This window comes from Panthera uncia, chromosome D1 (assembly GCF_023721935.1).
Source record: "Panthera uncia isolate 11264 chromosome D1, Puncia_PCG_1.0, whole genome shotgun sequence".
Taxonomy (NCBI): Eukaryota; Metazoa; Chordata; class Mammalia; order Carnivora; family Felidae; genus Panthera; species Panthera uncia.
Genome location: NC_064808.1, coordinates 74326706 through 74353097, shown reverse-complemented (window position 1 = coordinate 74353097; position 26392 = coordinate 74326706). Strand labels below are relative to the sequence as shown.

Below are 26392 nucleotides of genomic sequence, written 5' to 3'. Positions count from 1 at the left end.
GTGAGAGTAGCCACCTCTCTAGCAAAGGCGGTGGAAAAGGGGGGGTGTGAAAGTCTGCTCAGCTGCATGGGCTGCAGCTGGAGGGGTTCGCTTGCCTTTCAGGAACACCCAGATTTCTGAAGAGAGACCTCTGTGACCAGGTAGAGGGAAATTAAAAAGGCAAAGATTGCTGAAGGGACGTGTTTTCTCCCATATGTCCTGGGACTCCATCAAGAGGTCCATCCACGAACCTCTGGGAATCCCTCAGTCTGGGATTGCCCTAGAAGGCTGTGAACATGCCTAAAGCCCCAAGTGCTAACTAAGCACACACCTCCCCCCACTCTGTCTCTAGTCGTTTTTAAATGCCATCTTTTTAATACACACTTCCAACTTAGTCACTTCCACTATGGAAACCCCAAAACTTGTGCTATAGCACCACCTTCTGGAAAACAAATGAAAGTTTCTAATTGTCAACCTGTTTTACTACTAAAATCAAAGTGAACAAAGCCTTACCTAAGTAAGAAAGGTGTTGCTACTTAAAATGTGGCAGCACAGGCACATTTCATCAAATACTATGAAAAATCATGATAATACAGTATCACAAAAAGACGGTGACAATTCCCCAGCAGGTGCACCCAAAGACATGGAATACTGCAATCTAATAACGAATCCAAAATTCCAGCCTACAAGAAAATGCGAAAAGGCAATCCACTGAGCTTAGGAATAAAATTAATGAACATAAGGAGTACTTTACCAAAGAGACTGAAAATTCTAAAGAACCAAAAAGACAAAATGAGATGAAGAATGCATTAGAAAGCATTGAAAATGGAGCAAGATCGGATGGAAGAGAGAATAAGCAAGCCACAAGACAGGAATTTAGAAATGATTCAGGTGGAAGAGGAGAGAACTAGTATATTTAAAACATGAACATACCCTGAAACAACTATCAGACTCCATTAGAAAAGCCAACATAAGCTTAAAGGGTAGACCAGAAAGAGGAGAGAGGAGGAGGCAGAGAGTTTATAGAAAGAATGGTTGAGAACTTCCTAAACCTGGGGAGGGAACTGGATACACAAGAATACAAAGCTAACTGACCTTCTCCAAGGCACATTATAATGAAACTGTCAAAAGTTAATGATAAAAAGCCAGGGGGAGAAAAGTAACAAAGGAACCCACACCAGGAGGCTATCAGATTTCTCAGCACAAATTCTACAGGCCAGGAGAGAATGGAATGACATTCAAACAACTTAAAAACTGCCAGGCAAGAATACTCTTAAGTGGCAAAGTTATCCAGATATAAAAGCTACAGGAAGATTTCCCAAACCAAAAAAATGTGAGAATTCACCACCACTAACACCGCCTGAAAAGTTGGAAGTAGCTCTTCAAGCTGAAACAATGAAAAGGGCATCAACAGACAGAAATAACTATTTTAGACTATAAAATAATTACAGTATAAAGCTTAAAGGAAAGAGCATTAAAAATAACAACAGCTATTAACATTTACCAATCCACAGAATAATTTGTGAAAAGTATAAAAGGGAAGGAATAAAAAGATGAAATTAAGTAAATGAAGATAAATTTTTATTAGCATACAATGACTCTTTTATTTATGAAATATTTTGCATAAATCTCCTGGTAACCACAAAGCAAAAATCTAGAGCAGAGACCCAAAACAAAACAAAACAAAAAGACTGAGCAAAAAAACGAAGGACAAACACCAGCTTACAAAGGAAGACAGAAAAAAAAAAGGAAAAAGAAACAACGGAGAGAGAGAAAATAACTAGAAGGCAAAAGATAAAATGGCAGTAGCAAGTCCTCACATATCAATAATCACCCTACATGTAAAATGGATTGAATTCACCCATCAAAAGGCACAGAGTGGCCGGATGGGTTTAAAAAAAAAAAAAAAAAAAAAAAAAAAAAAAAAAGACCCAACTGTATGCTCACTACAGTACACTCATTTCAGCTTTAAACAAATACACAGGCTTAAGGTGAAAGGATGGAAGATGATATTCAAAGCAAGTGATACCAAGGAAAGTGGACATCGTCTTACATCAAGACAAACATCAAGCTAAAAACGGTAGAACTGACAAAGCTCATTAGATAATGATAAAGAGGTCCATACATCACAAAAATATAGCAATCATAAATTACCTGACCACCAACACATACTGAGCAAATACAAGTCTTAAGGGAGAAAGAGAAAATAAGAATAGGGGACTTCAATACCCCACTAGCACCAAAGTGAAGATCATCCAGACAGAAAATCAACAAGGCAAACACTGGAATTGAACGATACTTTAGAGCAAATAAACTTATTAGACATACACAGAACAATTCACCAAACAAGCAGAATACTTGAGAAATTGTTCTCAAGTGCACATGAACATTTTCCAGGACAGATCGTATGACAGGACACAAATCTTAGCACATTTAGATTGAAATCATACCGATTATCTTTTCTGACCACACAATGGTATGAAACTGGAAATCAACAAGGAAGAAATGAGAAGATCTATAAATATGTGGAAATTAAATAACATACTTCTGAACAACAAATAGGTCAAAGAAGAAATGGGAAAGAAGGAGAGTTTATAGTAATAAACACAGATGTTAAGAAATTAGATCTCAAATAATCGAACTTTATACCTCAAGAAATTCGACAAAGAACAAAGCAGAAGGAAGGAAATAATAGGGGTGCCTGGGTGGCTCAGTTGGTTAAGCATCCGACTCTTCATTTTTGGCTCAGGTCTTGATCTCATGATTCATGGGTTCAGACCCCACGTCTGGCTATGCATTGGCAGTGCAGAGCCCGTTTGGGAATCTCTCTCCCTCCCTCTCCCCTGCTTGGTCTGTCTGTCTTCTCTCTCAATAAATAAATAAATAAGATCTAAAAAAAATGCAAAAGATGCAAGGATGGTTTAACATATACAAATCAATAAATGTAATACTTACCAATAAAATGAAAGATAAAAAACTACACAATCATTTCAATAGACACAAAAAACATGACAAAATATAACAGCCATTCATAATAAAAAACCATACACGACAAATCCAGAGCTAACGTTATACTCACTGGAGAAAAATTGAAACTTTTTATTCTAAGATTGGAATAAGACAAGGATGTCCACTCTTACTTCTTTTCAAAACACTATTAGGATTACTAGCTACACAAAGGAATAAAAGGTATCCAGATAGGAAAAGAAGTAAAATCGTCTCAATCTGCTGGTGAAATGCTTTTATATGTAGAAAACTCGGAGTCAAACAAAAAACTGTTGGAACTAATCAACAATTTCAGGAGAGTTGCAGGACACAAAATCAGTTGCATTCCTTTACATTAATGAAACATTCGAAAAATAAACTCTCACCATTCACAATAGCATAAAAAACTATAAAATACTAAGGAATAAATTTAAACAAAGAAGTGAAAGATCTGTACGATGAAAACTGTATGACTTTGCTGAAAGAAATCAAAGACAAATGGAAAGACACCCTCTGTTCATGGACTGGAAGAATGTTGTTACAATGTTCATGCTACCAAAAGCCATCTACAGATTCAACACAATATCCATCAAAATATGAAAGGCATTCCTCACAGAAATAGAACAATCCAAAAATTTTTGTGGAATCACTAACAACCCCAAATGCCCAGAGTAATCCCAAGAAAAAGACCAGTGCCAGAGGCATCCTTGAACGATCGAGCAGTTAGGGGTACAGACCCCTCATACAGTTTAAAATCCTAGTATAACTTCTGACTCCCCCAGTACTTAACTACTAATAGCCTACTGTTGACTAGAAGGTTTACCAATAACAAAGAGCTAAAAAACACATATTTTGTATATGTATTATATAGCGTGTATTCTTAAAGTAAGCCGGAGAGAAAAAAATGTTAAGAACATCATAAGGGAAATACATTTACAATATTGTACGAATTTCATGTGTAAGTGGACCCACACAATTCAAGTTCATGTTGTTCAAGGGTCAATTGTATACTGCAAAGCCAGAGTAATAAAACAGTATGGTACTGGCACAAAAATAGACACAGACCAATAAATAGAACAGAATAGAGGCCAGAATTAAACCCTGGCATATATAATCAACTAATACTTGACAAGGGAGCCAAGAACACCAAATGGGGAAAGGACAGTCTCTCTCACAAGTGGTGCTGGGAAAACTGGAGAAATACATGCAGAGGACAATGAAATTGGACCCCTATCTCATACCACTCACAAAATTAACTCACAATGTACCAAACACTTAAACGTAAGACCAGATACCACAGAATTCCTAGGAGACACAGGAGGAAGCTCCTCGATGTTGGTCTCAATGATTTTTGACACGATGCCAAAAGCACAAACAAAAGGAAAAATTAACAAATGGGACTACATCAAACTCAGAAGCTTACACACAAGCGATAAAAAGAACCTACAGAATGGGAGAAATATTTCCACACCATTTATCAGATGAAGGGTTAATATCCAAAATATATAAAGAATTCATACGACATTCAAACAATCTGATTAAAAGTTAGGCAGGAAAAACGAAATAGACATTTTTTTCCAAAGAGGATATCAAAATGGCAAACTGGCACATGAAGATGCTCAACATTACTAATCAGGGAAATGCAGGGCAAAACCCTAAGTTCTCATCTCACACCTCTTAGAAGGGCTAATATCAAGAAGAGACAACAGGTGCTGGCAAGGATGTGGTGAAAAGGGAATCCTTATACACTGTGGGCGGGCATGCAAATTGGTCCAACCACTATGAAAAACAATATGGAATATCCTCAGAAAATTAAAAGTAGATGTACTTATGATCCAGCAATTCCACTCCTGGGTATATATCCAAAGGAAATTAAAACAGACTTTCAAAGAGATGTAGGTGTTCCCATGTTTACAACAGTATTATTAACCATAACCAAGATTCAGAAACAACCTAAATGCCCATCAGTGGATGAATGGATAAAAAAAGATGTGCTATAGGTACACGATGGAGTATTATTCAGCCATTAGAAAGGAGGACACCCTGCCATTTGCAACGAAGTGGATGGAACTTGAGCACATTACGCTGAGAGAAGTCAAAGATGAATACTCTATGATATCACTTATATGTGGAGGAGTCAAACTTGTAAAAAAGAGTAAAATAGCAATCACCAGGAGAGGAGGTAGTTACCAGGGATGGCAGAAGAGGATAAGACTGATGCTGTTTAAGGACATAAAGCTGCAACAAGTAGTATTAAAAAGCCAGAGAGATCGAATGCACAGTATAAGGAATAGAGACAATATTGAACTGTAAGTATGTAATGTGAAATACCACAATGGTAGTCATATCACAATATGTAAATGTATCCAAGTCACACACTGTAGATCTTAAATTCACACAGTTCTATGTCAAATTTATTCAAACACACACACACACACACACCCTTACACATTAAAAAGATTTCTGAGGCACCTGGCTGAGTAAGTCAGCAGAGCCTATGACTCTTGATTTCAGAGTTGCGAGTTTGAGCCCATTGGGTGTAGAAATTATTTAAATCATAAAAAAAAAGTTTCTAACAAAGCTTGGAAAAAAGCACAATTCATGGGGGGGGGGGGGGGGGGGGGTGGAAGCAGGGGAGGAGAGTGTTAGCATTTTTTATATATTTATCCACACCAACAGAACTTGGAGTTGACAGACTACTTACTGGAGGTGCAGGTGCCCTTGGTTCCTTTATCATTGGGGCTATAAAAAACAGAGACCTATGTGGTTATGTCTAAGCTCTTTAGCCTCCTGTAACTTGTTGGCTTCCCCTTCTACTCTCACCTGCACACCTCAACTTCTATGTACAAGTACCACTCAGCTGGTCACAACTCTCCCGTGTCAACTGCAGATTCCGGCCTCTACACTTTTCTTTTCTCCTGTTGACTTGGAACTGTTCTTCCTTCTGGCTAATTCCAGTTCTCCAGAGTTGAGCGATCACTGCTCCCTCCAGGATGTTACCCCCTGTTCATCACTCCTCTCTGCCATGCCTGCCCCCTTCCTCTGTGTCCCCAACAGCGCTGTGTCCATGTTATCAACACTGCATTAACCACACGGTGTTGACGTAATTCAGATGTCTACCACCTACCTGTAAGCATACCTTTCTTACTTAGCCTGGTATCCAGATTGGCATCTTACACATAGAGGACACTTGTATTTGAAATGCATTTCAACAGTGCCCTTACAACAAAAGTAGATGTGTGACCACGTACTCCTCTGCTATAAACTCTCAGATAAGGAAACTGAAGCGGCATTGGCATTTTCTCATTTTCACTTCTCACCTGAGCGTATTAAAGGCTGGAGTGGATATTTTAGTTTGACTCTTACCCAAGGGATGGGCTGGGTTTTAACACCATTAAGCTTCTAATTAGGACATAGAGCCACTACAATGCAAAATGAGTCTCCTACAATTTAATGACCTGAAATTCAAACACAGAGATAACAAAAGTTTAATAGTTTGAAATGGTGGTTGAGACACAACAAATGTTTTCCATATCACCAGAGCAATGATTGCCTTGGGTCTGTGGACTCACTGTCGTGAATTCAATGAAGATACAAAACCGCACACTCAAGCAAAGGTTTACATACAATTTCAGAACACTCACAAATAGCTCCAAATGGAAGGACCCTAAATCAAGAACTCTGTAAAAAATTAATTCAATTAAGAGGCCTAATAAGCTTAGTGCCCAGAGAGGCACTGCATTTCATGCTGGTTACCCAGATAAAAGCCCAGAACTCCATTTCGATCCCAGGGGAGGCATAAAAACGAAATCTCTTTAACACCTGGTTAATGTGTTCATTAGGACTCTTTAGGCCTTGAGACAGTTCAATCTTGTCGGGTTTAGTTTCTATGTGAGCATGAGATAGGCAAATAAATTATAATAGCATATATTCTTAATGTTTCTCGTAATAGGTTAATGTCCTATTTAGAAATGCATTTTTTGGAGAGATTACAACAAATATAGCCTTCGCTAACAGGCTGTTAAGGAAAATTTCAGTGTTTCCTTAATAAAGCTGCTTTATTGACTTCAGTGGCAAATTTATAAAAAGTTAACATGTCTTGATCTATTCAAAATTATGATTTACATTATTAACACAATGACAATGGCACATGTACAGTTAATACTGCACTCATACTATACACCGATAACAGGTCCCAGGAGCTCTTCTGAGTTTTTAAGATTAAAAACCACAATGCCTTGAACTGAATACCATGATTACAAACAGGTATTATTTAAAAACAACATATGCATATGCTATACAACACTTCCTCTTCTCTTCACTCAGAAACCTCATTTACTTCATTAATAATTCGTTTATACTTTAAAAAATGCTTTATAATTTTTGCAGTTAACTGACAATGAATGCTTGGGTCTTTCAAAAATTTTTAATGATAGATTATATCAATAGAAGTGTATTTAATATTGATCAGTGTTCGAAATGTCAAAAAGTGAAACAAACCAATCCTCTTAAATTCGTATAAATACTTACACATAGAAAACCTCTATCCATAGTCGAAACAAAGTATATTTAATGGATGTATTGGAAAGGAGAAATGGGCGATTTATGCCAGGGGAAGATTAAAAATGAGACTTTTTAAGCAAACATTGCCTACAGGACAGCCTCCTATTTTGATAATTTAAACCTAATTTTACTTAGATATCTAAGGAATTATTTTAAAAATCACACCCACAAGTAAAAAATTGGTAATCGGTTTACAAAGTGCAGTATTTCAGTACAGCAAATTCATCTCAAACAAAGATGCAGAGTGTGTGGCTTCCTAGCCTTTAAAACTCCCCTGGTTTCCATTTAGGTGGTTTAACATTTAGTCATGATACGTAACACAGGACGCCTGTGTAATGAAGCTTGGGCCCCTTAACACCTGCTATTCATTAATTCAACATAAGAGTATGAGACCTGGAGGGTAAATTGCCAAAATCTGATTTCTGAGGTACAGATTATCTGAATAGAATTTATGACCTGGTACCAGTCAGTAATCCCAACACAAACTATTGCTTTGTAACGAACTCTGTATGGTTTGCATGTCCTTCAACAACTGAAGATTTTTCCTGCTTTTTTCGCCAGGTCTCGGTTTGGCAACGTCCTTCTTATTTGTGGTCCCTGTGATTCCAGAAGAACGACCGCTGCTGTTTCCTTCTTCATCAAGAGTCTTTCTGGGGGTCCTCAAGTCCCTCTTCTGCTTCTCTATCTTGTGTTTCTCCAGCTACAGCAAGTAACCAAGGCAGGGAAAAAGGAGGATTCAATGAAAATGTCCTCTTCTGGCCACTGGTATTTTTAATTCTCATACAAGCTAAAATGCCAATAATACATTCTGAGTGTATTTTTTTTTTTTTTTATAAAGTCTTCAAAAATCTCTGGTACGAGTGATTTGACACTAAGTGCTTAAAAACAGAAAGCAACATACAAACGAGTGAATGCAAGTAAACACATCAATACTGATGCTGTTTCAGAAGGTAAGGCAGTGTGTGGCCAAAGTGCAGAACAGAGCAAGTAAGAAACAAGAGGGTCTGGGGAAGGTCTTACAGAAAACAAAAGAAAGGTGTTCTAGAAACTAGTCTGAGGAGGTAACGAAACATGTTCCAGATGGATGAAGAGATGTAATGGTAATGTATTAATACTAACAAAAGGTTTTTGTTATTTCACTACTTTAGAAAAACTTAAAATAGCTTATATTTACTTATTTTTACAGAGCTTTACTTTTACTTTAAGCTGCTGCTAGGTTGGTATTCCGTTAGAGAGAATAAGGTTGAGCCTGATGTATAAGAAACAAATTAGACCATTACTCCTGCAGCGATCATTTGCTCCTATTTATTCTTTTTTTTAATGTGAACTTTACAAAAAATGCTTAAAAGCCCAGGTTTTGGAGTTCAGAGGAACCACGTTTGCATTCCAGCTCTGCCATTCACCAGTGAGCTGGTATGTCCTCACACAGAAGTTACTTAATTTCACTTGAGGATACGCCTACCTCCCAGGACACTCAACCCAGCTTTCCTTATCTGTAAAACAGTACGCCCAGTTCACAGGTCTTCTACGAAAATTAAGTAAGATGACATATTCACAAGCACTTAACACTGTGCCTATTATAGAGCAATCCATTAGTAAATGTCAGCCATACCTGTTCTGTTCCCAGCCTTCTCCATTTCCATCAGGGGTACCACTATCCTCTCCCTCCAAATGACACTCAGCAGCAAGTTGCCCTGATCATTCTACTTCCAAGACCTACCTCAGATCTGTCCGCTTTTCCCCACCTACACTCATTCACAACCTCTGATCGAGAAGAGCTTCAGGCGGCCGAGCTGTTCTCGGCCCCTCTGCCCTGTGTCCAGCCCACTCCCAGTGGTCCCAATAATCTCTGACACGAATCATTATGTATCTCTCCAGATGAAAATTCGGGAGTATGCCTCCCCACTGCACTTAGTAGATATTAAATAAATGGCTGCTCTACTAATTTAATTAGCAACATAAAGATTTTTTTTTCACATATTTATATCTACTTACTCCTTTCGAAATCAAGAATTTCCAGGTGTTTTTTTAAAAGACTTCGGAAAATGTGGAATCATTTAAATTCATCACAGAAGTTAAAGGTTGTTCTTATAAAGGTAAAAATACTAAATATATTCAATATTCAAAAGAAGTGTCTTAGATGATAAAATCTACTCTCACAGATTACAAGATGGTGTCTTCCTTCTTAGCCCACTTAACTCCGATTCCTAAAGAAATACTTCCTGTGGCTCCCTATCTGTGATACACTTGAATGTCATCAATCAATGTATTTGGGGAAAAGCGTTTTTTGGTTCTGCCTTGTTCTTGTTTTATAATCATTAGAAACAAGGAAAGGGAAATTAAGTTACCTGGGCTTGGTATTTTCGAACTTTAGTTATTTGGTTAGCTTTGGCCTCCATCCTTCCCACTAACGCCTCCAGCTCACACTCTAAGTTGTCTTTCAGTTCCACAGTTGGGGATTCTTGGATAAGTTTCGCAAGCTGCTGGTGATCACTACATAAAAAACAAAAGTAAGGCTTGATAAAGCTTCCTGTTTCATGGTTAGGGCCACCATGTCCCACTCACCATGGGACCACTGCTCTGTGCATTAAAAAGGACTCCAGTTTTTAAACAGAGCAACAAGATGGTTTAAAGGTTCAAGAAAGGCACTGGAGGTAAATGTAAAAACAGTTCTTAATTTCAAAGGCTTAATTATTTTTATTCCACCTCCTACAGTATTACACACGTAGAAAGGAAAGCCCAGAAAGAAAGCAAGGATCTTGTTCCTCAAATACATCCTAACCTATTCAAGTTTAACTAAACTCAATGTATATATCAAGCTCCCAAACAAGGAAATAAAACTGAAGTGTGAACCTTGGTCTTCAAAACATTTAACACTATTCAAAAAGGGAGAGATTTCCCCCAGAACAGTTGCATTTGTTAAGGTCCTAGTAAATCGCTCAGTGGTTGCTTCAAGAACTGTGCTCTGATCCTTGCTGAATAGAATAAATTAACAATACGATTAATGAAGTCACCAAGAACTTAAAACAAAGTTTTACAACTAAATATAATTTAAAAAACAAAAACTAAAACTCACAAGCTCATTTGCCCAAATTCATCTTGTAAAGTCTGTAAGACTTCTGACAACTCTTCATTAATGCTGCTGGAGGAGGGAGGCGTTACTGACACCTTCTTACTTTTACCATTTCGTGAAGAAACTTGCTTTGCCAAAGGAACACTGTTGACCACTCGATCATTGCACAAGGCTTTAGTATGCTGCTTCATCAGATGCAAGACATGCTGAACATTGGCTACCACAGCATGGCTAGGACTGGTGGACTGAAGAAAAATGAGAATTAATTGAAGCCACATCGTCTAAATCTGTTTTGTTTACTCCCTGAATAAAAAGATCTCTACCCATAAAAAGCCTATGATATAAACTTCCTAGGGTGAATCCAATTACCAAGCCCCGTGCACTTAACTTCTGAAATACAATCCACCTCTTACTCTCCACCCTACTGTCATTCCTCGGTTTATGCAACCATCTCCACTAGCTATAGGAAGATCGCAATTGGCATCGCTCTCCTCAGTTTCTAATTCAATAAGGCTATCAGCTATCTTCCTAAAATAATATGCTAATAGTAATCAGTTTGTTCTCCTATTTGAAATCCTTTGATGTTAAGCCCACTAACGCTAATGTCCAAACTCCTTAGCATAGACAAAGGGTCTACTATCATTGAGCTAAAACTTATACTCCCTGGCCTTTTGTCCTATCATCCCCTAATTTCTCTGTATTATTTCCATAAACTGTATTTGCACATGCCATTTCTTCTGTGTGGCACCATTTTACCATTCTTTAAAACACAGTTCAAATATATAACTTTTAAAGACTTCCCTAAAACCTCTAGGTAATGAATTGGTCCAATTAAGTAGTCCATTCTCAGATCACCCAGAGCATTTCTCTCTCTCAGTGAATTTACCACAATACACTATAATCATGTTTCCATGTCTGTTTCACCTGTTAAATAGCATATGTGCTTCCAGGTGGTAAGGACTGTCACTGCATTCATTTCTCTATCCTCAAATAGTAGGGGGATCTAAGTTTACATAAACGTAACAGGAAAACATAACATAAACAACAATAGCGAAAAGCTGGTAGCCCTCTCAAAATTTCTGGTTTCATTTTTAATATGAAACAATAATCTCAATATGCTATTTTAATTTACAAAAAGATGGCTGGACTAACTTGGCTCTATAAGCATCATCTAGACAGCTTGTTTACAATGCAGATCCCCAGGCAGCACTCCAAACTCAATCAGTGTGGGTCAGAGCTTGGAAATGTGTATTTTTAATTTTGCCAGGTGATTCTGACCAGTCAGGTTTGGAAGCCACTGTGCTAAAGCTAACAGATACTCTTTATCCTAGTCTCTACTGCCAGGTAGCAAATTGAATCCAGCATTATATACAAAGAAGTATGTATACCCTATCCAAGTGAGTTTATTCCAGGAATAACTGAATTGGACTAGTCAATTATTTAATTCAATTATTAAAAAGAAAAAAAAAGCAGTGTAGTCTAGCATATTGACAGTAAAAAAGAAAAATCACATAACCATACCATCTAATAAAGAAAAGCATATAAAATAATCCAACACCCAATCAGGTACTCAAAAAAGCAGAAACAGAGGGAAATTTCCACCAGTTGGTGAAGAGCATTGACAAAGAACCTACAGCTAACATTGCATTTACTGGTGAGACTGAATGTTCTCCGCCACTAAGATCAGGAAAAAGACAAGAATGTCCACTCTCTTCACTTTTGCTTAAAGTAATACTGGAAATCCTAGCCAGTGCAGTAAGGCAAAAAAGGAAATAAAAGGCATGCAAATTAAAAAAATAAAACTGTCCCTATTTACAGGATGACATACCTCTCTACATAGAAAATTCTAACCAATCTAAAAAAATAATCCCTAGGACTAATAAGGAATTCAATGAAATCACAAAATGTAACACCAACATACAAAAACTTACTATACTAGCAATGATCACAAAGAAACTAAATTAAAACTACAACTTACATTTGCTCAAAAAAAAATATGTGAGTATATAATAAAGCAGATATGGGACCAATATGCCAAAAACCACAAAACACTGATGAAAGAAATCAAAGATCTAAATAAAAAAAGCTACACTGTATTCATGGTCTGGAAGACTTGACATGACAAGAATGTCAATTCTCCTAAACTGATCTGTAAATAAAACACAATTCCAATCAAAATTCTAGCAAGACTTTTTTTTTTTTTTTTTTTTTTTTGTGGATAGAGAAAAGTTTATTCTAAAATTCATATAAAGAGAAAAGGAACTAGAGGAGGTAAAACAATTTTGAGAAAGAAGAATGGACAAAGAATCACTCTTCCTGATGTTAAGACTTACTATACATAAAGCCACAGTAATCGACATAATCGAGGCAAAATGGTACTGGCAAAGAAGTAAACATACACATCAATGGAACAGAATAAAAAAATAAACCTTGACCTAACAAGCCTCATACTGTATACAAAAATCATTTCAAGTGGATCATAAATTTAGACATAAAACATAAAACCGTAAAATATATGAGACATAAGTGAAAATGTATAGGATGTTGGTCCTGGCAAAGAGTTCTTAGACCTGACAGAAGTATGATCCAGAGAAAGCAAAAATCAATTAACTGGATTTCAGCGAAACAAAAAGCAGCTCTGTGAAACAGTTTAAGAGGAAGAAAGAAAAACTACAGACTGGGAGAATATATCTGCAAACTACATATCTGATATGTGACTTGTATCAAAACACAGAACTCTCAAAACCTAAGAGTAAACCAACAAAAACAATTAAAACAGGCAAGAAATACAAATGGATATTTCAGTAGAGGATACACAGATGGTAAATAAGCACATGAGAAAGAAGATGATCACCATCATTAGCCATTAGGGTAATATAAAATAAAAGCACTATGAGATATCAAACATACGTAGCAGAAAGGCTAAACTAAAAAGTAACAATATTAAATGCTGGTTAAGGATGTGGAAAGACTCCATCTCTGGGACACTGCTACTGGAAATGAAAAATGGTACAGTCACTCGAAAATAGTTGGGTAGTTTAAAAACAAGAAATACACTACACATACAATCCAGCAATCAAATTCCTGGACATTTATCCCACAGAAGTGAAAACTTATGTCCACACAAAAACCTATACACAATGCTCACACTGGTTTTATTTCTAAACTCCCAAAACTGGAAACAACCCAAATGTCCTTCAATAAGTGAATCCTTAAACTGTCATACTTTCACACCATGGAATATTTAACTGAGAGAAAGAAAAGAACCATGGATACACACAACCGTTTGATGAATCTCAAGGGAGTTATACTGAATAAAAAGGTCAATCTCAAAAGATCACATTTTGTATGACTCCCATTTGTGAAATGGCAAAACTGTAGATATGGAGTGGTGGTGGTTACCGAACCTACATGTGATAAAACTACACTGACCTAACCTGTACATGGGTGTGCATGCACACACACATATATACACAAGTACAAGTACAACTAGAGAAATCTCAATAAGGTCTGTGGATTTAGTCTCCTGGTTTTGATACTATAGCTACGTAATATATTACCATTGTAGTAAACCAGATGAAAGGTACATGGACCTTTATTATTTTTGCAACTTCCTATAAATCTAGAATCATTTCAAAATAAAAGTTAATCTACGTTTTTATCAAGATAATTTAAATTCAACTACAATTAAATGGTTTAGCTATACATTCTCCCTTGTAGCTATGCAGTCATCAATACAGCCTTGAATATCAAGAACCAAATTCATTTGTCTCAATAACAACTTAAATGCTGATCTACACGGTATTCATTTAAAGTGTGAAAATATGAGTATGTGCAATCACTATTTCACCTGTAATTTGATATATACAAGTTATATATTCACTATACTAATGCCTATATATGCTTCAAAATAAACAGTATATAGTTTTAAAAATTCTTTTTCCTGTTATTTTTCTGATTGTACCCATTAACGGAATTTTATGTCTGTTCAATCTAGTTTAAAAATCAGGACGTGTATTTTGTGTCTTTAATTTCATTTTTCTAGTAATTCATTTTTATTGCATTTTACATATGTATTGGTTTATGACAATGTATAATTAAAAATAAAAACTGGACCTTCACAATAGTTGAGGAACACTCGGCTAGGTGACAGCACATTCTTAGCTGTTTGAATAATATTTCACAGAGTACCAACAACTTCAGAAAGAGAGCTCAGGTTGAAAAGACTGATCTTTGAATCTGTCCCTTTCAACCTTTATATTAAATGACTTCAATGAGAATTACTGAAGATAGGCAATTATATTTGGGAATAATACAAATAATGAATTAGATTCTAATATAATATAGGATAGGGTGAGACTCTACTTAGAGTCTCATTTACTTACAAATTCTGTATAAAATAATTAAATCCACAAGTATAGGACCTACAGCAGCTGATCCAAAGCTTCAGGAAAATACCTGTTACTTCAGTTGACTCTAAAGGGCACCTGGGTAGCTCAATGGGTTAAGCGTCTGACTCTTGATTTTGGCTCAGGTCATGATGTGGAATCAAGCCCTGTATCGGGCTCTGCCCTGACAGCATGGGGCCTGCTTGGGATTCTCCCTCTCCCTCCTTCCCTCTCTCTTTCTCTCTCAAAATAAATAAATAAACATTAAAAATTAACGAGTGCTGGACGCCTGGGTGGCTCAGTCGGTTAAGTGGCCAACTTTGGCTCGGGTCATGATCTCATAGTTCACGAGTTTGAGCCCTGCATTGAGCTCTGTGCTGACAGCTCAGAGCCTGGAGCCTGTCTCAGATTCTGTGTCTCCCTCTCTCTCTGCCCCACCTCTGCTTGTGCTCTGTCTCTCTTTCTCTCTCTCAAAAAAATAAACATTAAAAAAATTTTTTTTTAACTAATGAGAGGGAGGATGAAGCTTCCCACAGAACATTAATATGATGCTAGGCTGAGTTGACAGACTCCCAGAATGTGACAAAGACTATTCTGTGCTAGTCACACTGCATTTAGAGGGCTACATTCAATTTAGAAAGAGAGTGATGAGGTGGTAAAAAAAAAAAAAAAACTCATAGCTGAAGAAAAAGGAAGTGTTTATTTATAACCCAAAATAGAATAAGGAGATGAGAATAAAGTTATTTTCAAAAGTTTAAATATTTCCCTACAGTCAAGGGCTCATGTGGATCCCTGAGAGCAGAAAAAGAGCAATGAACAGAATTTACACAATGAAAGATTTCAACTCACTTAAGAACTTACAAATAAAGTGGTCTAGAAATACATCCGAACAGAGTACACAACCACTGTTTTGGATATTTACATAATGAAAACACTAGGCAGAGAACTTTATTAAGTGGGTCCCAAATCTAACTGAACATTAGACTGAAATCAGGGAACAGTAAAAACAAACACACACACACACACACACACACACCTTTCTAGGCCCCCATCAGAAAATTCTGACTTAGTAGGACTGTGGTGGGGCTTCATAATCTGCTTTTTCAAATGCAGTACTCAGTGATGCTAATGTAGCTGGTCAGCCCTTGAGAACCTCTACTTCCAACCCAACAGATTTTATGGTGAAGCAAAAGCAGGTTGGTAGGATTAAGAGACAAAGGAAGAAACATAGGTCAAAAGATAATCTGCAATCCAACAAGAGATTAAATTGAGGGTAAAGAACAGCATAGAGACAAGGGCATTATTTAAATATAAATACATATATAGATATATATACACATATATATGTGTGTGTGTATATATACATATATATATATATATATGTATTTTTTTTTTTTAAGTGATTTGTGCCTCACACATCCACAAAGGGCAAATGGAAAAGTTAGAAATTAGTTCACTCCCCAAGCTTTCACCAAGGATTTATTGTGGGGTTAAAAGAAATAAATAAATAAGATTAAAATCTATTTCCTAAGCCTCTCAAACTCACTACTTAGTTGGGTATTCAAGGCATCTATGCAAGAAACAACCAGCAACATAGAGCTAATGAAAAAGTGCTATAAACTAACACAATGCTTAGCACTTATTAAAAATCACTTAGGGGGCGCCTGGGTGGCGCAGTCGGTTAAGCGTCCGACTTCAGCCAGGTCACGATCTCGCGGTCTGTGAGTTCGAGCCCCGCGTCGGGCTCTGGGCTGATGGCTCGGAGCCTGGAGCTTGTTTCCGATTCTGTGTCTCCCTCTCTCTCTGCCCCTCCCCCGTTCATGCTCTGTCTCTCTCTGTCCCAAAAATAAAAAATAAAAAAACGTTGAAAAAAAAAATTAAAAAAAAAAAAAAATCACTTAGTACTTCCTGATATTTGACAAAATTATCATCTCTACATTTAAACACTAAAGGAACATAAAATTCAGGTCTATTTATGACGCTTCTTGGAGAATGATGCATGTGAGGACAAATAGGATGTGATTTCTATTTATTTAAATATCTACTATATTTAAATATAAATGAGCAGGACTGATACTAAAATTCCAACGCTACAAGTAATACCATTTGCCATTTCATTTACTCTTATCTACAACCATACCTTCTCTAAACCAGAGTCTGTGATATTGTTCATATCTTTATTTCCACAAATACTTTATCTGCTTTAAAGTCCTCCTAGCCTTTTCCCTGCTCCCCCAATCCCATAAAACCTTCTTCCATCTCTTTCTTATATCACTATGATCCATACGAGCAAAAGGGCAGAAAAATGTTTTCACCATTTACAGGCATACAGGCAGATGAGTGGATTTAATTCAAAGAGCTAAATTGTAAAGGAAAAAAAAATCCAGAGTTGGAGCAACTCACCTTTCCAGCTACAAAAGGCATATCCCCCAAGCATAATCTATAATGTGGTTGTGCAGTAAAATAGTTCCTAGAACCTTTCTGAATGGAAAGGAAAAACAAAACAAAACAAACAAAAAACAACAAGTTTACTCACATGATGATAAGTTTACTTACAAGTTTACTCACATGACTAATCTAAAATTTCAGTGTACTGTTGGGCTACTACTTGCTTTATTGATATTGGTATATTCTTGAGCTCCTAGTAATACCTGACAACATGCCTCTTAGCCTCGGAAAGGCTAGGAAGGAAAAAAAATCGTACCCGCCAAAACAGCAAGTACAGTCTACGAACCGGTATATATATATATATATATATATATATATATGTGTATGTATGTATATTCACATATACATAAAAACACTGAGCAATACTGAATAATACAGATCTGGGCAATGTTTTGCAGTTCTAAAATGCTTTCATATATACCATCTCACTACCAGGGTAAAATTTAAAAGTAGATACTACTTATCCCCATTTTCCCAATGAAGAAACGGAGAGTGAAGATTTATTCCAAGCCTGGGTACCACACAGTTGTAGGAGTATTTTCACACAAATTACACTCAGTAATAATCAGCACTTTGACTTATTGGTCCTGTTTTCATACCTTTTCTGGTGGTTTTGACTTCTTTTTTTTAACTCTTCTTGCACTGGGAACACATGGAGCTGCCTTATTTTCAAAGATAATTCTATTTGTTTCTAGACCAGTCTGCAACTAAGAAAAACAGGACAGCCTAAAGTTAATGCTACAGAAATAAAAGCTATTAGATTTGCCATGTAAAGATCTGTAGAAACCTATAATAGAGAAACAGAAAAACATATCATAGCTGCGTAACTATGTCTTGAATCAATCTGTGAACATTTTCCAAATATTTTATTTATTTATTTATTTATTTATTTATTAACGTTTATTTATTTTTGAGACAGAGAGAGACAGAGCATGAACAGGGGAGGGGCAGAGAGAGAGGGAGACACAGAATCCGAAACAGGCTCCAGGCTCCGAGCGGTCAGCACAGAGCCCGACGCGGGGCTCGAACCCATGGGCCGTGAGATCATGACCTGAGCCGAAGCTGGACGCCCAACCGACCAAGCCACCCAGACACCCCAAATATTTTAAATCAATACAAGTCCCTCATTTTATCCTGAAGTACTGTGCTACAACTTATCGTTTGTTTTTTTTTTTTCCCCCAGTTTGGAACCGTTTAGCTCCATTATTTGTAGTTGCTCCATAAATTATACCTCATGAGCTAAATACAATATATCTGAATCCAAACCAATGCTTCAATATTTTCTTCTTTTTTACACATGGCAACTACATCAGTGCCAGACACAAAGCGGCTGGAGAGCAAAATACATTTCTCCCTCTTTAAAAACTAACACCCTTACATCATAAGAAAATGAAAACTGGAAATTTTATGTCCAAAAGAACTGGAAGGTACGTCAGCAAATACTATCACACCTTTTGTCTTTGTCTAGAATAATGGTTTTCAAACGAGCTTATGTATCAAAATCGTCTGGGGTTTAGGAGAAACATTCAGATTGTCAGGATCCTCTCTGGACCTCATTGTTTTTAAAAGTATTTTAAAGTTCCCCAGGAAATTATGATGGAGTTGGAACACTCAGAACCAATGGATGAGTTAAAAAGAAATACCGAGAATACTAACTCCCACAATGACTGCATTCTTTAGGGACAGAATCTATTCAGAGACAAAGGAATACAGGGATGCCTACCCTCGGGAGCATCTACATTCTCACGCATCTAACAATGCTTTATACATAGTCAACTGAATAGACAGAATTCATTGAACATAAAATTACTACTCTGATAAAATTATTACTGTGTGAGACTTATGAAGCCAATGGGTTTGAACAGTATAAAAGTAACAACTTTTTAAAAATGTTTTAACTTCCAGTTTATTTAATTCTTCCCAGTAATGGTCATATATATGTGTGGCAGAGTTTTAACACTTTTAAGTGCTTTCATTGTCTTTTCTCTCATTTGATATCTCCAACACTAGGAAGATATAAAATGAAGACCACTTCATCAACGGTAAAATCCAAGCTCTGAATGGTTAAATATCTTGCCCAAGACCATACAAGTTAAGGTTGGCTTGACTTGGAACGACGTATGATCCCTGGTCACTGGTATTCTACTAGAATAGCATCCACTCTCAGAACTCAAAAAATATTACTGATATAATAACTGATTTGGTCCCTATATTATGCCTGCTAAATGAAAAAGTGAAAATACTGTAAAATAACTTTTTAAATTAATAAAATAACGAACTTGTTTAATTTTATTTCATGTACAATAAAACTCACCACCACAACGTATATAGAGCACAATTTATGAGTTTGCATGTTACAAGTGTGGAAATGGACATACAGTAAAGTGGCTGACCTTACAGTGGAATGGGCAGAGAAACCAAGTCATTTCAAAACTTGTTGTGATCAAAAATAAAGCCACATGACCACAGAACTCAGCACAGTGAGGAAAAAATACAACACAAGGTAAATATTTGAGAAAGAAAATATATCAGGTTTAATAGAAAGAGACTATGTTAAATCAGAGAGTTCTGGGAGGTTCTGGAAGCAACAGACAAGGTGACAAGGATAACAAGATGTTTACAGCCCTGCAAGCCCACATATGAACAGAACTCAGGACACTGCTGGCCTCTGACCACAGCCTAAGCTGCAGACCCTCTGCTCCTAACTGTTCTGGAATCAAGACCTGCTTCTTGTGTTAATATGAGAAAAGATACATATGAATGTTTTAAGACTCTGGAAGGGGGAGGGAAAATAGGAGGTATCTGAATAAATAAGCTCTTAAAAGAGTCTTCAATTATGAACAAGGTATTTTATTGAGCCTGTCAGTAAGACTCACTGGGAACAAAAGTATTGCTGCATCGTTTAGAAATGTGGTTCTGGTTGGTATACATAAAAATTCAATGTTTGTGTGGATTCACACTGCCTCACCTATTCTACCTGGTGGCCAATGCATGGGCTAAAATCAAAGACTAGGAGCAAACAGAGCTCACTTTCCTTATCCAGTAGCTTTTGTGAATTGGTATGGTCACTATTGATTGGGGCAGCCCACTACCTCAATTTCTGTCCTGGTGTTTTGAGGCCACCAAGGGAAAGGAAAACGTGTAAGCAGGAAACTAAATGATGGTTTTCCAACATTTCCAACAGTGACCCAAGTGAGAAGTTTTATATCCTTATGTATTATTACTCTGATGGTTTTTAGTCCATTGATTTTTTTAAAGTGCTGATTAAAACCCACAATTTGAACAACTCTAAAAAACTGCTCAACTTTTACTCTTCACCTACAAAAATATGTTAATAATTTTCTTTAAAAAAAATTTTTTTTTAACGTATATTTATTTTTGAGACAAAGAGAGACAAAGCATGAATGGGGGAGGGGCAGAGAGAGAGGGAGACACAGAATCGGAAGCAGGCTCCAGGCTCTGAGCCATCAGCCCAGAGCCCAACGCGGGGCTCGAACTCACGGACCGCGAGATCGTGACCTGAGCCAAAGTCGGACGCTCAACCGACTGAGCCACCCAGGCACCCCAATGTTAATAATTTTCTATATCAAGCTATGTCTGAGAATTTATATAGTAGACTCCTCCAAAATATAAATGATCTAAGAAGTCCACAATGAATCTTTTGTTTTGACACAAAGAGGTGTATGAAATCTGGGACGCCTGCCTGCTGACACTGCAGCTTACCTGGGCTGCCTTAGCTTGCATACGTTTCCGTTCCTGTTCTTCTTCGCGGAGTTTTGCTTCCAACTCTTGCATTTTTTTCTAGTGATATAAATATTAAAAGTGGTTAGTGAAAGACTTAGTGTCTGTTTGTAAAATTTTAATACAGCAACACAGGAATGTGCTATAAAATTTTAGCACAGTAAACACAAGCTTGTTCACTCTAGTAATGACTCTGTGCTTGCCAGTAACCATGACGCTCTCCTCTGTGATTCATTATTAGTCATTTGTGAAGTAGCTGTGAGGCAGTTAAACAGAATTGTGGGTAAAATCTATGGCCCAAGAATACAGTTCCGTATGAAGGCATATAGGCTACATGGAAGCTAAATTTGGAATGTTAATCTCAGTGGTATTAAACAACTCCCAAGTGAATCAATTAAAACTAAAGGCAACAACTTAAACCAAGTGATACAGGTCTTATTGATGCTTAAAACATTTAAGCTTCCAACATTTTCAAAAAGAACTTCTTATGTAAATCAAGATTAGAAAATGTGAACACCCTTTCCAAATTTACATTTCTTCCTCTTAAAAATTCCTGTTTCTTTGCTACAAGATCACTTTTCTTCTTATGAATAGCCGGTATTATAAAATGATCAATTTTACAAAAGAACCAATATCATGCACTGACTTCTGCCAGGGCCTGCATTGTGGTAAGTTTGTTATACTCCTGTTCAAGAAGATCTAACTTTTCAAGCTGGCTCTGCACATGTGTTTGATCATGTTGTCGTTCTCTTTCGAGGGAAACCTGGAAAATAGTAGTAAACACAAACATGAGAATTTGACAAAAAAACAAAACACAACTAATACTGGGCATAACTTAGAATATACTATAAGTAATATCTGGCCTTTCACAGAACTTCTATACTACAGAGAAATTCTAGGAAAACAATGTTAAGATGAAACCACAGGATAAAGAAATCAATAAATACAAGTGGAATCCTGCTCCTACTATATACCATTATAACAGTAGGTTCTATACCCTGAGACTTTCATTATACTCAGCTGAGAGTTTTTAGATATATGGGCTAATACTTTCAATGAGTCTGGTTCTCTTACACAGCTAATCTCTAAAGGCAATAATTATGTTTTTTGTATCTATAATTTATGCTTCCTCTGAATTCAATACAAAACATCGATTATTATTATTTTTAGGTCTAGTATTAAGGCTTTGAAAAGAATGCCCCCTGACAGTCACAGGGTAAACCATTAAACTAGGATAAGTAGTAGAAATACGCTAAATTGAGGTCTATTGGTAAAAAGCCAAAACACTAAGTACCTGAATTTATAAATAGATCTTCATAGATAAGACTATAGCAATAGATATCATACTAACAGAAATATGAATATGACTAAATAAAGCAGTAATTTCCCCAGGAGTTTGTGTCAATTACTAATTCCTTCCAATCCACCTTAGTGGATCCTTCCAATCTGCCTTTATGGATATTTGCTGCCCTTAAAAAATACATTAAGTTAAAAATTGGCAAAATCATATTTTATTTCCAGTATCAGAACCATTCTTATGAAATGGGCTATTTAAAATTCACTGATGATAAAATTCACTGATAAATAAACAAGGTTATTTAATATATATGCTTAATAGAGATTAGTCAAAACATCTCACTTATAGATGCTTTCTAAGCTAAGAACTGGAATATTCCAAAGTAGAGAATGACTATGTTACTATATATGTTTTGCCATTTCCAATCATATGGCAGATTGAACGGACTACCCTCTTCCCCACCCTATAAATGATCCCAAGTAATTTCAGTCGTGGGCTGTTATACTGTTCAAAAGCAGAAGCTATCAAAGCTGTGTGCAGAAGATATGCAGTGTGTGTGAGGGTCATCCAAAAAGGAAGCCTCTTTATAGCTATGTTAAAACAACAAATCACATTTTTCTCAAAGCTTACACTTAGTTGTTTCTCAAAATGAACTACTGGTACTACTATCAGTGATTTGGATTAAAGGAGAAATGATTATTATAACAGAACCATTAGTCTTCACTGAGAAAAAAAGATCTTTATGTCAGTCTGATTTCCCCCATAGCTACTGCTGTGAATGAATCTGTGAGGCACCATACCTGTTTTTCTAAGACAGATGTCCTTTCCATTTCTGCATGCTTTATCATATTGCGCATGTATTCCAACTGTTTTTCTAAAAGATTACATTTATTTTCTGCAGCTAATAACTGAGATGTCAATTCTAAACAGAATACATAAACAGAAATTAGCTCACTCATACAACAGTTGTAACAAGCTGTTAATGAGAATTAAATCTACTGTGTATACAATAAACCCTCTCCAATAGCTCTAGAAGCCTATTCAGATGACCTAAGTCATTCTCTTTCTATATGCTAGTCCAATCTGTCTTGAAGTGGATCAGTAAATATAATGCAAGGCATCACCACGTGTTCCTCAGAATGTACTCATGTATAATGCAGTTCTGGAGTGCCCAAAGATACTGACCACTAGAAAACACTATCGTGAATTTGCTTTTAGAATAATTTTACTAGTCTTATTTTGTGTATTTCATTTTGTATTTTGTGTATTTGTAAGTTTCATTTCCTTCATAATTAAACAAACCTTGATTATGCTTTGACTCTTCATTCTTTGAATTCTCTCTTTCTTGAATCTGTTCATCCAATACTTTCTTATATTCAATTGTTTCTCTAGATAAGGTTTTCACACTTTCTTCTGCCTGAATCCTTTCAAGTTCTAAGCGTCGAATCTTATCTTGAAGATTCTTCAGAGCAGAAAATATGGCTGCCAAATCCAAACATGAATAATGTAACAATATATATGGAGAAAGTTCAATAAAAAACATACTTATCTTGGGGCACCCTAGGTGGCTCAGTCAGTTAAGCATCTGACTTTGGCTCAGGTCATGATCTCATGGTTGGTGAGTTCAAGCCCCACATCAGGCTCCGTGCTGACAGCAGAGCCTGCTTTGGATCCTCAGTCCCCTCTCTCTCTACCCCTCCCCGGCTTGTGTTCTTTCTCTCCCTCTCTCAAAAGTAAACACTAAAAAAATTATTTTTAAATATGCAAATCTAAATAAAAAATAAAATTGACAGGTGGGCCCAGGAGAGAATCACTCTTTGGGAACAATGGAATGTTAATTATTGCCACATAATTGTTTTTTTTTAAAACCTACTTAAAGGTATCTTCTGAGTCTCTGAAATGTGCTAGGTACTCAAGTAAACAAATTATTATGGCAAAAGATTACAAAGATTTTATAAAATGGTAAAAATATTTAATCATACAAAATTAATCATACAAAATTCATACGTAACCTCAAGTATATTAACTGTCAATCTTTTTCTGTTTTATTAACAGAATCCTATGCAGAATCCCATTGTAAAGTTAAAGATATCAAGCACAAAAAGAATTATTTTTTTAAGTCTCAGTTTTTTCATTATATAGGAGAAATTCTAATCACTCTTTAAACTGACCTCCAAAAATTTCTGATTATAAAAGTAATATATAAAAGAAGAATATATATAAAAAAGCAGCATACGTGTGTGTGTGTGTGTGTGTGTATAACTTATAATCCTACTACCAAGAGATAAGGACTACCATTTTTGGTTATTTCTTTCAATCTTTTTTGATATATGCAAAATAAATTGAGATTAAAATTTATGATTTCTTTTTCACTTTAGCACTATAATAAACTGAGCATTCCCTCATATAATCAGATCATCTTAAAAGATTATCTCCTTATAATAATAATTAAAAATTAAAAATGAAGTTACTGGGTCCAAGAATATCCATATTTGAAACATCCGTATTTGAAAGGCTCTTGAAAGTAAAGTACCTTCATAAAGGGTTGTATCAATTTATACTTTCATTAAAAGTATGTGTCTTTGCCAACACACCCCACTATTACACTATTTCTGTTTCGGTTAGTCTGATTAAGAAACAAAAGCTACTACTGGTTATTTTAATTTGCATTTCTATTAAAAGTTTGAAGATTTTTAAATATATATTATTGGCCAATTTTCTTTTGAATTCCTTAAGAAAAAGTTGCCCCTTTGATTTTATTAGTTTATTAATTCTAGTTTAGATGCTGTCAGTTTTAGTATAAAGCTGTTCTGATTTTTTATATCATTATAATGAGAAATCTTTTGCATCAAGTTCTTTACAAAGATAGAATGCTCTTCAATGTCAAGAATACATAAACTTTACATGTTCCTTTTGTTACACTTAGAGTTTCACATATTCTTACATTTAATTCTTTATGTGAAATAAGATACTTTTGTTTTGAAGGAAGAACTTTAAAGGGCGATTGCCTCATATACCAAATTCACACAAGTACTAAGATATATAGGTATTATTATTACTAACACACATATACCTTCTACCATAGTCTCATACACACATACCTGAAATTACAGTTTCAGTATTTTTATTCTGATTCATTATTCCAGTATTTTAACTATTAAAACCTTATAAACATCCCTCCCACACTATATAAACTTTTAAAACATTTCAAAGTTATTTATTCTTACCAATTAAATATTCAGAACCATTTTGCCTAAACAACGATTTCCGTGAAACTTCATGGAAACCGCATAATAGGTCGGAAGAACTGCCGTCTTAAAAATCGAGGGTTCTCACTCAAAACAAGGCACACCTTTCCATTTATTAATGTAATTCATTCATTCACCAAATTTTAGTGCCTAGAATGTTACAGGCCCCAAACATGAGATTGATACATTTTATAATAGAGCCAGTTTACTCCTAGTATGTGGTGACACTACAGTGTAATTAAACATAAACATGAAACACATACAACTTAGAAAACTAAAAAATCAACTGAAAAGACTATGAGAATAGAAGAGTCCAGATTTAAGATTAGTATTAAAGGAATTAAATAATTCTCTAAAATACCTGGAATAATTATATAACACATGTAAGATGAAAAGAGAAAATTAATAAATGTTTTTTAATATCAATTTGAGGTTTTTTAAAACTTCTTCTTCTAAACCACTAAGAAGTATTTATTAAAATAAAACTTTGTAGGGGTGCCTGGGTGGTTCAGTCAGTTGGGTGTCCGACCTCGGCTTAGGTCATGATCCGGTGGTTTGTAGGCTCGAGCCCTGCGTTGGGCTCTGTGCTGACAGCTCAGAGCCTGGACTAGCCCCTCTCTCTCTGCCCCTCCCCCACTCACACTCTGTCTCTCTCTCTAAAATAAATATT

At 36.0% G+C, this 26392-nt stretch overlaps 1 protein-coding gene across 1 annotated transcript in view; it reads right to left on the bottom strand.

Moving 5' to 3' along the window:
- Window positions 1-7699: 7699 nt before the first annotated feature.
- The window catches only part of CEP57 (centrosomal protein 57), a 39781-nt gene continuing 21088 nt past the window's right edge, over window positions 7700-26392 (bottom strand). The window contains exons 3-11 of the mRNA XM_049620403.1: window positions 23777-23956; window positions 23275-23396; window positions 21824-21940; window positions 21160-21237; window positions 18036-18143; window positions 17392-17469; window positions 10604-10845; window positions 9876-10020; window positions 7700-8227 (exon numbers count right to left, since the gene is read on the bottom strand). Coding sequence (XP_049476360.1) covers window positions 7994-8227; window positions 9876-10020; window positions 10604-10845; window positions 17392-17469; window positions 18036-18143; window positions 21160-21237; window positions 21824-21940; window positions 23275-23396; window positions 23777-23956 — 1304 coding nt within the window. The 3' untranslated portion in view covers window positions 7700-7993. The remainder of the gene's footprint in view (window positions 8228-9875; window positions 10021-10603; window positions 10846-17391; window positions 17470-18035; window positions 18144-21159; window positions 21238-21823; window positions 21941-23274; window positions 23397-23776; window positions 23957-26392) is intronic.